Below are 12,848 nucleotides of genomic sequence, written 5' to 3' on the forward strand. Positions count from 1 at the left end.
TCTGGGGAACTGTCACAACACGGGGACACGGCTCCGCACACAGAGGCCCGGGGCTCTCCTGTGCCTCCTCCTCCAAGGGCAGGACGCTCAGGTGGGCAGCCAGGGAGCGGGCCCAGGAGCGGGCTGAGGACGGGAGGCGGCTGGCAGATGCTGTGTCCTCGGCCCAAGGACAAATGGATGAGGAAGCTGAGCCCCACGGTGACAAGAGCACCCTGCACTCCAGGCTCGTGTCATAAAGCAAGTTAATAAAGTCGTGGCCTTGCCAGAATCAGCTCTGCGTGCGGGCTCGGCCGCCTCCCTGCAGCAAGGCACGTGCAGACGGGAACCGCGGCGCAATCCTCGGGGCTGGGCAGTGCGGCTACACACACGCCCGTCTGCACGGCGAGGGCCCCGACCGCACAGCCACCACCTCTGTGTTTTCAGCACGCAAAATGCTTCCGGTCACACTGTCCCCACCCCGCTGTGATCTAGCAGATGACAAAAGGGCAAGGCAATAAACTCTGGGTCGCCATGGTAACTGCACCAGCCTGGGAGGCACCAAAAATGCTGGTTGTAAGATTTGCTAAAAAGTAACACAACCCAAAGTTATCCAGATGGTGTAACAGCTGCATAAACACACACAGAAACTAAACAAAGTGCCCTAAAACCGAAGGAACTGCACTGGCATTTTATGATTACGTTTGTCTGCACAGCGAGACCATAAATGGTCCCTGACTTTCTAATTTCTAATCTCTCGTGAGCGGCCGCAGGACTGCTGGGCCGCGGTCTGAGCTCCCCGTGTGTGGCCGCGCTGCTCGCTGGTCGGCACGACTGCCCGAGGTCTGTGACTGCAGGGTCAAACCACGAGGGCCTAGAACTTCCCAGAAGGGCAGAGCGCCAGCGGCCAGCACCAGCCAGCTCCGACCCATGACGTGGGAAGCGCAGAGGCATCCAGGGCAGCCCCACTGACCTCGGGGAAGTAGTCCTGCGGGAACTTCTCCTTCTCCAGCATGGGCGTGCTCTCCAGCGTGTCCGAGTAGATCTCTTTGCCGGTCACTTTTTTGTACTTCTTGGCTGGAAAAGAGCAGAGGACGCAGTGAACACTTCATCTCTGAGCCCAGTCCAACCAGCCAGGCGCTACTCCGGGGCCCATGTGCAGCCCCATGGGGCCAGGGAGGACATGAGGACACGGCAGGCAGCTGTCCCCAGGCCCGAGCTCATAACTCTGCCCCAACCTGGGCTCCGACAGGCCAGCCCGTCATCCCCGACAGCTCCGGCCCACAGACTCGCAGGGGCTGGTGGGCATCATCCTTTAGAACCAGGAATACGCTTAGGAGGCCGTGGACTCACCATCCACTCAGACCTGCGCAGCGATGTATTTAACAACATGGATCCCCCTTGAATCCCGCCAGCTGCACTCACGGTCCCGGGGAGGTGTCCTGTGGAGCTGGAGGGACTGGCTCTGCCAGCTGCCGCCCAGCACCTCCCGGGAGCCCCCAGAGGACACGCAGGGGCCGGCCACAGGGCCTCCCCCACCGCTGGCTGATCTCCTGCAGACGGGGGGGTCTTGCTGCTGTTCACACCTGCCTGGGGCCTCCTTTCCATGCACTGGCAGCCCAGCCACCGCGGCGTGTGACGCATGAGCCTCGGACCCACCCCTCACACGCACAGGCAGCCCAGCCACCGCGGCGTGTGACACATGAGCCTCGGACCCACCCCTCACACGCACAGGCAGCCCAGCCACCGCGGCGTGTGACGCATGAGCCTCGGACCCACCCCTCACGCGCACTGGCAGCCCAGCCACCATGGCGTGTGACACATGAGCCTCGGACCCACCCCTCACACGCACAGGCAGCCCAGCCACCATGGCGTGTGACGCATGACCCTCGGACCCACTCCTCACGCGCACTGGCACGGCCCGCGGGCAGCCGCTGCCTCTCCCCACGCCGCCGCTGTACTATAAGTATCTGAAGAAGCCTCAGGCAACAGGGCAGGCGAAACCCCATTCTGCTGGCCAGAGTCCTGCTCTCCATGCGGCAGAATCCACCCCTCGGGCACCTTGGAGACGCCCCGGTTCTCAGTTTCGTGAGGGCACCCTGCCTCCCGAGTGCACAGACACCATGAGTCTGCACAGCTGGCACGGCCAGTCGCTCTCCACATCTCCTACAACGCTAACGACCTTCCAAGTTGAGGTGCTCTGGCCCCACGGGGGGTCCACACGGATCTCCACGCAGAAGACACGCCCCACAGAGGTAGAGGCACACGCGTGGCTCGGGCGGAAATTCACACGCCTGGGGCAACACTCACCTGCCCCCACGACACAGAAACGAAGGAGACGGGACAGGCTCACGCTGGCAGGAGCGTCTGGGGCAAAGCTCTGCCTCGCGGGCACGTGGTGTCGGCCCACCGTACGAGGACAAAACTGTCCCCGCCACAAACGTGCTCCTGTCCATGTTTGTCTGAAATACACAATCCCTCATTCTGTTTTTCATTTTCTCACATCTGACAGGAACACAGAGACGTCTCCTGTCAACTCCACAAAAGCCAGTCCCTGCCTGAGCCTCGTGGGGGGCAGCGGCGTGGCGGCGTGGCGGAGGGGCCCACGGCTGCCTGGGCGTCTCCACACAGAGGGCAGAAAGCCAAGCTCTCTCGGGGGTCCCCGGTCCATGACGGCCGGCCAGTGACTCATGCAACCCAGACCTGCAACCCACCCACAGGGCAGGGAGAAGGGGCTGGACCACCGGGAGGGGCGTCTGCCGAGACAGGAAATCCCAGCGGACGGCAAGGGGGTCTTACCTTTAAAGTCAAACTGGTAGATGTTTTTTAAGGATTCATGAAGAAAATAAAAGCTTCCTAGTGCCTGCAGAGCAAAAAAGAGAAACTGTATGAGACCGGCACTGGGAATATTTCTACAGCGAGTTCTGAGCAAGAGTTTAACTGGTTGTAACCTGACCACAGTCACCAAGGCGCAGTGACCTGCCCACACCCAACACCACCAGGCTCAGCACGCGACATGGGCTGGGAAGTCACCTGACCTGGAATCCGGGTGTGCCGTGGTGTTTACGGGTGGAGTGTGGTCACGTCTGTACACATCTGCACGTGCACATGTATACACACCTGGTTTTCTTTTGCTAAATCTGGCAACCCCAACAGAAGGTCTGGGAAACTCTGGGGTAATGAACATACCCCACAACTGGATGGCAGCTGGTGCTTATAAACCTGTGCACTTGTCAAAGCGCAGTGAACCGTACCCTAAATGGCCAATTTCACCCAGGTAATCACACCCTCACGAACAGCCCCACTCACGGAGCTGACCGTGGAGCGGGGAGACATTAGCAGGCCATGCGGCAGGCGGGAGGGTTGGGGCTGGGCAGGCGGCCGAGAGGAGGGACCGACGTGACCAAACCACACAGGGTTTCGCCACAGGGAAAAGGCTTGGAGCCACCGAGAGGGCCTATGCCAACTTCTCATCCTGGAAGTGCCACATCCTGAGAAAGCTGAGAGCCACGGACAGGACACGGTGCACCCCGTGCTGCGTCTGCGTGTCCCTGCGCACGTGCACTCTGTCTTGGGCGGAACGATGACCACGATGCCACCTCCTGAGCACTCCGGCAGGGATGTCCTGAGGGGGACGCTCTCCTACGTACCACAGCACGGTCACCTCACTGAGGAAATGAACAGGATGCCGAGACGCCACCTACTAGCACAGCCAAATCAGGTTTCCCCATCACCCACCGCCTCCTACACCCCCGCGTGAAGCCTGAGTTCTGAGGGCGTGAGCGGCTCACACGCTGATGCCGTGCGCAGGGTGGGGTCCGGGAGAGGGGCTGCAGGAGAAAGCGCCAGGCTGGGGCCCTCAGACGCCCGGGGCTGCCGGTGTGCGTGCACGAGGGGGGACACTCCAGGCCTGCGGCATGCGGGCTGTGGGGTGTGGGCCTGTCCCTGTCCGCAGCCCCTGAGGCCCCCATCGCCTCTTCGGTCTGCCTGCTAGACTGCCTTCGGCCCCCACTACCCGGATGCCCACCTCCTGCCCAGGGGCCCAGCCCACCACACGGCAACCAGTGGCCAGCACCGAGGGGTTCCCAGGGGTTCCCCGAGGGCCTCTGCCACAGAGAGGGTGGTGGACACACGCGTGGGTTGGGGAGAAAGCTGCAGGCCTGGGCCCGCCGATCGGACACGAGCCCTTACAAAGCCTCCCTTCACGTTTCAGACAAAGAAAGCCCTCCGAAAACAGCATGCGTCAACAAACGTCGCGGCAAGCAGTCAGGCTACCACCCCACGGGGGGTGATAAAGCTCACACGAAACTGTGAAGCTGATGACGAATAAATGCAGAATAGGCCCCAGTGCAGGCGCAGGGACTGAAATCCACAGAGTCAGAAAGTCCATAATTAGCTCTAATGGATAATTAAAGCCAAAGTTCAGCCCAACGTTTCCAGCGTTTTCCGGCCCCATCGACAGGGTGCAGGTGCCCATTGGTCACGGAAGCTCCCGGCTCGCCCGGCCTCTGACCACAGGACGGTCTGCGCCATGTCTGTCACGTCTGACTACTGACTCCTCGTCTCTTTTGCTAAAAGCTATTAAAATACTTTTTACGTGTTTACAAACCAGACTGTCAGGACGCTTATTAGTTCCGCGTTAGTGACACGCAGCCGGTGGCTGTGACAGAGTCGTGGGGCAGCCCGCGACGCAGAGTTCATCGGACAGCCCTGAGGAGCGGTGGCTGTGGCCACACGGGAGACCCAGACCCTGCTGTCCTGGACCCCGGCAGGGCTGCGCCGTGGGATCCGGTCTCTGGAGACAGGCTCCGGCCCTGGGGGCAACGGCAGCTCCTGGTCATGCGGGGGAAGCCCGGCGGCTCAACGGGGGTGAGGGATCCGCACGTGCTGGGAAAGCAAACTCCGCCTCGGCTGCAGGCTGGTGGCCTGAGGACCGGCCACACCACGTCGCCGGGCTTGACTTCGGGTGTCGGATTCTGACAGCGGCAGGCCCGCTCTGCAAACACGGCCACTCGGAACAGCGAGAGCGACCGCTTCTCACACGCCCAGACAGAAAGGGACACGTGACCGCGACACCACAGCCACAGAGCCACAGTCTGCTGAGCGCGGTGCCCTGCCCTGGGGGCCCTGCACAGAGGCACGGGGAGGACACCGGCCGGGGCAGAGGCTGACAAGGAAGGAGCACGAAGCTGCTCGTCAGAAACACCTCCATCACTGCTTATCTGCACATCAATCAGACGGCTGGTAATTTGTCATTTCCCCAATTACATCAGCCGCCAAAGTCCATATCGTTAACTCGAAAACTTCGGCATCCGGCTCACTTTTCCCTGAAACAGAGCAAATTCCTAAAGCTCAAGTCAAGCCGCCTTAGCAGCAAGGGACACACAGGACACCACTTTCTTCTCCAGATACGAGGCGGAGGAGACCGCACAAGCACTTCTACGTGTGACCCCCTGGTGACAACAGGCCCTTTCCCCGTGCAGCTGGCGTCCCCGCGGAAATGCCGGCTGCTTTCCCACAGCACTGCTGGCGTGACCGCAGGTGTGAGCTCCCGGTGCGCCCCGGGCGACCGGCGGCTGAGCCCCACTGCTGGGAGGGGCAGAGGTCACGGCAAGTGACCCAGGGGAGCCCTCATGAGGCCAACTGCACCTATCAGAAGTGACAGAGAAAGCACCCTCCTGTGGGGCAGCTTGGTGGCTCGTCGAACACTGGACAGCACAGCATTATGCCGTTTCCGTGGATAAAGTGTCTCCACTCCAGTTACTTTTTTAAAAAAAAGCAGATCAATCCATGAGCAGGGAAAAAACATCCTGAGATACTGCTGATAACTAATCCTCAAGTCTGCAACAAAACGGAGAACGTCAGTTGTTTTAAATTGTAACCAACAGACGACGGGACGGGTCGAGGCTGGTAAAAGCCCTAACGTGGCCTCTGCGCTGGATCCCGCCCTCCACACGCGGCCCCGGCGAGAAGGACATGGCCGCACAGGGACACTCCGAGTCATGGGGACCCCGTGCCTGCGGAGACCGGAGACCGGTGTGCGGGTGTAGCGCCTGCTCGTGACACGGCCGCTCCTCCTTGTGGTCGGGGAAACAGTGACACATTTGGGTCCACAGCAACTGACGACTGCAGCCTCGGAGACACGGTGGTCCCATGAACTCACAGCCCCACTTCTTGGCTGGTCCATGCCCAAGGGAAACCGCTGCACACACGCACCTGCGTGTACACACACATTTGCACCACACATTTACCTAACACACCCACAAGCACATGCACACATGTGCATACACACATTGGTGCACATGTATTGTGCATACACACATTGGTGCACATGTATGTGCGTGCACACACAGGTACTGCACACCTAGATCTTGCTCTCAGAGAAGCTGCCGTGCGCAGGACACGGGCCCGAGGACGCAACACAGCACCTCTGGAAACACCAATAAAAATGACCTAATGCTCAAGGTGGAAATGGGCAAATCACACCTGAAATATTCCTAAAACGGAACACTCTCCAGCAAGGACAACAAACCCATTAGAGCCACACCCGAAACCACAGCCGGACTCCACAAAGGACGCTGAGAAGAGGGAACATTCCTACAACTTCCTACGGCGTGACAGCAAGACGCCATGTTAACACCGCGTCAAAACAACAGAAGGCTGAATGCAGAATTCACAATGGCACTTACCTGGGGGTGGAAGGCAAGTGGGCGGGGCAGGTGCACACAGGAAGATGGAACCTATCATTCTAGAAAGATCTTAGGTTACAAGGAGGCTTCAAAGGCGTTCTCGGAATTATGTTAAAAAATAACAGAATGGTGAAGGAAGAACGAATTGCCAGGAGGCTGCACCTGGGAAGAGCAGGACGGCGTGCTGAGGACGGAGAGAGGCCACACGCGCCATGCCCGGCATCTGCTGGGACAGACACGCAAGGAGCACGTGAGGCCCGGTGCCCGCCAGGGCCAGGCGAGGGCAGCGGCCGCGGGCACGGTGCTGGGGGAGGGGACGGGGGCTGCCCGACGCTGCCAGACCCACCTCGCTGAGCTATTTTTCCCGCTCACAGTCGTATTTTATTAATAGCTTATTTTTAATGCTACACTCAGTATATAAAAATACTGTGATTTTTTCATTCCTCTGTTGGAAATGACGACGGTTTCTGATCACCTGCCTGTCACCATGGGGCCTGCAGTAAATGTCCTCGTGCACATCCCAGGCCAGCGTGTGAGAGGAAATACACGTATGTGCACACGTCCACCAAGCCCGCAGCACGTGTGCCACACACAGCGATCTGCGGGGTCACGTGGCTCCCGTCGCCACGACCACGCCTCCCCCAGGTCACAGGGCAGGGCCTGTCCCACAGTCCTGCCGCGACCTGGTGCCAGCAGACGTCAGTTTTGCCTGTTGGATGTGTGTGAAATTACACCTCGTTGTCTTAATTTGCATTTCCATGGTACTAGCATAGTTGGGCACCTCTTTTTCATAATCACATGTTTTCACTGTGGTAAAATATATGTAACATGAAATTCACCATCTCAAGCTTTTTAAGTGCACAGTTCAGCAGCACCTTCTCGAAGTCCTGCCACCATCACCACCTCCCTCTCCAGAACTCTCTGTCTTCCCAGCGGAAACTCTGTCCCCAGCACACGCCGACCCCCCCAGCACACACCGACTCCCCCCAGCACACACCGACCCCCCCAGCACAAGCCGACCCCCCCAGCACACACCGACCCCCCCCCAGCACACGCCAACCCCCCCAGCACACACCGACCCCCCCCTCGGCACACACAGACTCCCCCTGGCACACACCGACCCCCCCGGCACACACCGACCCCCCTAGCATACACCGACCCCCCCCCCCCGGCACACGCCGACTCCCCCCGGCCCTGCAGACCCTCCCACTCTCCGTCTCCGACTCCGGCTATTCCCAGTCCTGCGTGCGGGTGAAATCGCACAGCGCTGGCCTTGGTGGCAGGCGCGTCTCACTCAGGGTGACGGCCTCGGTTCCGTGGCCTCGCTGGGGCAGGAGCAGCCCTTCCCTGGGGAGCAGCGCTCCATGCTGTGGACGCGTGCTTTGCCTGTCCGCTCACCCACGGACGGACACTTGGGCCAGTGCGTGTCTTGGCTGTGGAAGCCAAACGTGAGTGATGCCGCCGTGGACACAGTGCAGACCTCTCTCTGAGACCCGCCGTCACGTCTGTCGGGCACAGACCCAGGAGTGGAACCTCCGGGTCATGCGGTAATGTCATCGTTTGCTTTTGGAGGAATCGCCACACTGCCTTCCACGGCGACCACACCGTTGGTGTTTCCACCGTGTCCTCGCCCTCAACAGTACCTGCTGTCCTCCGGGCCTTGTGCTAACAGCCACTGTAACGGGCACTAGGCCTTAGCTCATGGCAGCTTTTTTAAATTTACTTTTTAATTGACAAATTAAAACTGTGGCTCGGTGCAGCTGGACTTGCGTTCCCAGTCTGGAGACGCAGGGCAGCTTCCGTGGGCTCCCCGGCCACCCACGTGCCTCCTGTGGGGCAGCGTCTGTTCAGCTCAGCCCCTTTCTGAGTCAGCTTGTTTGTTCTTTCATCGTTGCTTTAGTTCTCTGTCCTTATCAGGTGCATGATTTGCAGGTATTTTCTCCCGTTCTTTTATTCTGTTGATACTGTCTTTTGACACACGAAACTTGACAATTTTCACGAAGCCCAATTCGTCTATTTTCTCTTGGTGTCCATGCAAGGGATCCCCCCCAAACCCAGTGTGCAGAAGGTTCTGGCCCAAGTCTCCTTCTGAAAGTCTTAGAGTCTTAGGTCTTAAATTAAGGTCTCCCATTAAGGTCTGTGATTCACTCTGAGTCGACACCTGCACACGGTGCCCGGTCGGGGTCCCGTGTCCTCCTGCTGCACAGGGACGTCAGCTGTCCCACCCTGCGCATTGGGGGACGCCCCCCCGAACGGCCCTGGCACCCGCCACACACCATCCGACCCCACGTGCCACGGCTTATTTCTGGGCTTTCTATTCTAATCCTTTGTCTATATCCCTAGGGAATCTCTTTTTAAGATTATTGGCAATTGAGATTTCCTCTGTGAACTCCTTGTTCATATCCTTTGTCTACTTTTCTCTTCACCTTTTTCTCAATTTGTAGGTTTTTTATTTTAAGATATAATCTAGAATTATTAGTTTGTCTGTTATCTGCATTTACAAACAACTTCTCCCACTCTTTAGTTTATTTCATCAATTTTTTTTTTTTTTAGAGACAGAGTCTGGCTAAGCTGCCCAGGCTGGTCTTTTTTTTTTTTTTTTTTTTTGAGACAGAGTGTCACTTTGTTGCCCGGGCTAGAATGAGTGCCGTGGCATCAGCCTAGCTCACAGCAACCTCAGACTCCTGGGCTTAAGCGATCCTACTGCCTCAGCCTCCCTAGTAGCTGGGACTACAGGCATGAGCCACCATGCCCGGCTAATTTTTTTTGTATATATATTTTTTAGTTGGCCAGATAATTTCTTTCTATTTTTAGTAGAGACGGGGTCTCACTCTTGCTCAGGCTGGTCTCGAACTCCTGACCTCGAGCGATCCACCCGCCTCGGCCTCCCAGAGCTAGGATTACAGGCGTGAGCCACCGCGCCCGGCCTCAGGCTGGTCTTGAGTCTCAAACTCCTGGCCTCAAGCAGGCCTCCCACCTCGGCCTCCCAAAGTGCTGGGAGTACAGGTGTGAGCCTCTGTGTCTGGCCTCGCCTCAGTATTTTTATGGTATCTTTCATTAATTAAAAGTTTTTATTTTTAAAGTAGTCAAACTAATGAATATATTCCTTTATGGTCTATACTTTGTGTCTTACTTAGCAATAGTTCCCCAGTCTGACTCCTCAGGGTGGTCTCCACGTCCCTCCCGAAAGCTCTGAGGCTGCTCCTGCCGTTTCAGCTCTACCGTGGCCGGGACACAGCAGGGGCAGCACAGCTGGGCTCGAGCGCTACTTCCCGGCACACAGACAGGCCCGTGCCGCTGCCCCGCCAAGCCTGGCGCCCTCGCGTGACCACCTTTCTGTCCACTTGGGGGTTTGCTTCTGGGCTCTCAGTTCTGTTCCGTCGGTCACTTCTGATAACACTTTTCCTGTTTTAGCTTTGTGAGTCTTCACACCTAGTAAGGGAACATGCCCATTTCAGGTGCCTTCGTAACTTCGGTTATTTTGGGTCCTTTTTATTTTCATATGAACATTCGGAATCAGCTGCAGAATTACACGGAAACCCCTGCCTGTGGGGTGAGGGCCGTGCACGCGGACGCTGAAGACTGGCCTGGGCGGGCTGACGTCCTGTGGCACCGGGTCTTGCTTCCCAGGAACACATCCTGAGGTCTTTTTAAGTCTCTTTTAATAAAGTTGCATAATTTTCTCCATAAACTTCTTAAAAATCTTTTGTTAGCTTTATTCTCTGGTATCTTTCAGTTTCTGCTGCTATTGGAAAATATAATTTTAAAAAGCAATACGATAACCATTGCTAGTAAGTAAGAACGCTACCGACTTTCGCACGCTGACCTTGTATTCAGCAGCCCTGCTCAGGGTCCTGTAACTGCAGATCCCTGGGCTCGTGAGTGAGGACCGCGTTGCTGGTTTGTTTCTCCTTCACAGCTCTCAGCCCTCTCTTCCCTTCAGGCCGTCCGTCGCGCTGCACTGCCAAAGCGCCCGGCCCCACGGCCAGCACCAGCCGCTCTGCACTGAGCACACGGGGTGCGGGGCTGGGAGTGGCGCCAGGGAGGAGCCCGCGGCCGTCCTGGAGGGCTGATGCGGCTGGGCCCAGCGCGCCAGCAGTGGAGGTACGTAGGGTAGACAGGGGACGTGGGACCCACCGACAAACTCCAGCAGGGAACGCAGGCGAGGGGAGGGCTCTGAGGCTTGGGCCAGAGGCACCGGGGCAGGGCCTGCTGCTCCCTGAGCAGGGGAGGGCTTGGGGGGAACGAGGAGCTCGGCGAGACCCGCTGTGCTGAGATGCCCCCCGGCCATCCACGAGGGACGCCACGCAGGCACTCGGGTTTCTGAGTCCTGAGTTTGGGGCGTGTCTGGCTGAGAACGGACGTTCTGAGTCTCTGTGGCGCCTGTTCCCGGCACTGTGGGAGGCCAAGGGGGCAGCAGTCTGGGTCTGAGGCCCCCGGGGCACGGTGCCCTTTGAGGTCGGGGCGGCGTCCATCACAGACACGGCACGGGGCAGCCAGTGCCGCGAGAGGACGGTGCACAGGCGCCCCTGGGTGTTAGTGAGTTAACGTAAGGAATTACCCGAGATCGGCAAGTGTCCGCCAGCCGTGCACTCCTGGCACGCACCTAACTTGACCGTGACGCTTGTTCTCACGCCCTGCTGGACTCCATTTGCTGATTCCGTGTTCAGGATTCCTGTGCCGTCTCCAGCCTCGTCCCTGTTCCCACGGCCCCGTGAAACCACCCCGTGCCCAGTCTCCAGCAGCATTCGGGTCACTCGTCAAGGGGACACTGGGCTGTGCAGCGACACAGGACACCCGCTGTCCCTCGTCCCCAAGCCCCGTCGGGTCTCCTCTCCACCCTGCCACCAGGGTGGCCCTTAACATAGCAACTGCCACGCGAGCTGTGTGTAACTCACGCCAGTTTGGAGCCCGGGGCCTCGTGAAGCACATGTAACTCACACGCCTCTTCACCTTGGGAGCCACGAGAACTATCTTTCAAGATGCCTATCACTCACACACAGAAAATTAAAAATAACAAATTTTTCATTAAATTAGAAAGGATCATTTTGTTTTGGAAGTTTTTAACTCATTTTCATAATAAAACACTGTGGCCCCAAGGAAAAATTTTTTTTCCAATGTGGCAGTGTGTTAAAAACAGACACCTGACCTAGCCCTACGGGGCTTTGCAGGGACACCCCACCGTGGCCCTCACACCCCGGTCACGGAGCTCCGGCTCGGCTGCCCCGCCGTCTGCCACCCGGGCAATCATGCGCCGAGCCTCCCCTTGTCCGGCTCCCCCCAAGAGCACCGGCCACTTCCACGCTCCGCAGACACGTGCCTCCTCCATGCAGCCCTCCGTGCTGACTGTGGTCTCTTGCCCTGGATTCTCTAAGGGGAGGGCGACGGTGGCCAGGAAGTCTGGGCGCCTCTGAGTCTCGGCAGGACGTCAACGACGCCCAGTGCAAGGAAGGAGTCACCGGCACGCAGGGGTGACGGCCACGCGCTCGGGCCCCGCGTGCAGACAGACCCCGGCCCAGGTTTCGCGCTCACCCTGGCGCAGCCTCGCAGAGCTGCGGGGACGCTGGGCAGGATCGCACAAACGGCACATTTTTGACCATGTTTCAGGAGTAAGTCCCAAGACTTCTGGTTTTAAAACAATTTAAGAGATTGAGTAATAAATCAAAGTTACAATAACATTCATTAGATTATAAACAATAATAAATGAAACAAAGCTTTTGTTTAAATCAATGTGGAGCTTCATTGATCGTCCCTGCGTAATGAACTCGGGAGCCGCCGAGCTCCTTGGACAGGGCGCGTCACGGCCCGCTCCCTGCTGCATCGGCTGCGGGCGGCACCTGGCACGGCGGCACTTAGCGTGTCACTGTCGCAAGGTCGTCCCCTCTCAAAGCAGCTCCGTACCCAACTGGAGATGCGAGCTGACTTATTTACAAAGCACCGACTTTCCAACCCAGCTCCCGGGGCCAACGCGAGATGACAGCACAAAGGTGTCCCCCTACCTGACCCTCACCGCCGCGCCCCCTCCGGGCCGGCTGCCTGCGCCAGAGACGCACACGTAATTTCATTCTGTCTCCTGTCCAATAGCCAACACTACAAGTTAATTAAATTGGTTGTCCATTGTATTCATCCACTTACAAAGCTAATGATATTCTGCTCCTGAATTAAAGAGCATTTTATAAAGCA

At 58.0% G+C, this 12,848-nt stretch overlaps 1 protein-coding gene across 3 annotated transcripts in view; it reads right to left on the bottom strand.

Annotated features, from left to right (window-relative positions):
- INPP5A (inositol polyphosphate-5-phosphatase A) overlaps positions 1-12,848 on the bottom strand; it is a 163,171-nt gene that overhangs the window by 52,298 nt on the left and 98,025 nt on the right. For all 3 annotated transcript variants that reach the window (XM_045569270.1, XM_045569269.1, XM_045569271.1), the window contains exons 5-6: positions 2,776-2,839; positions 950-1,053 (exon numbers count right to left, since the gene is read on the bottom strand). In XM_045569270.1, the coding sequence (XP_045425226.1) occupies positions 950-1,053; positions 2,776-2,839 (168 nt within the window). The remainder of the gene's footprint in view (positions 1-949; positions 1,054-2,775; positions 2,840-12,848) is intronic.

Source organism: Lemur catta, chromosome 14, assembly GCF_020740605.2.
Source record: "Lemur catta isolate mLemCat1 chromosome 14, mLemCat1.pri, whole genome shotgun sequence".
Lineage (NCBI taxonomy): Eukaryota > Metazoa > Chordata > Mammalia > Primates > Lemuridae > Lemur > Lemur catta.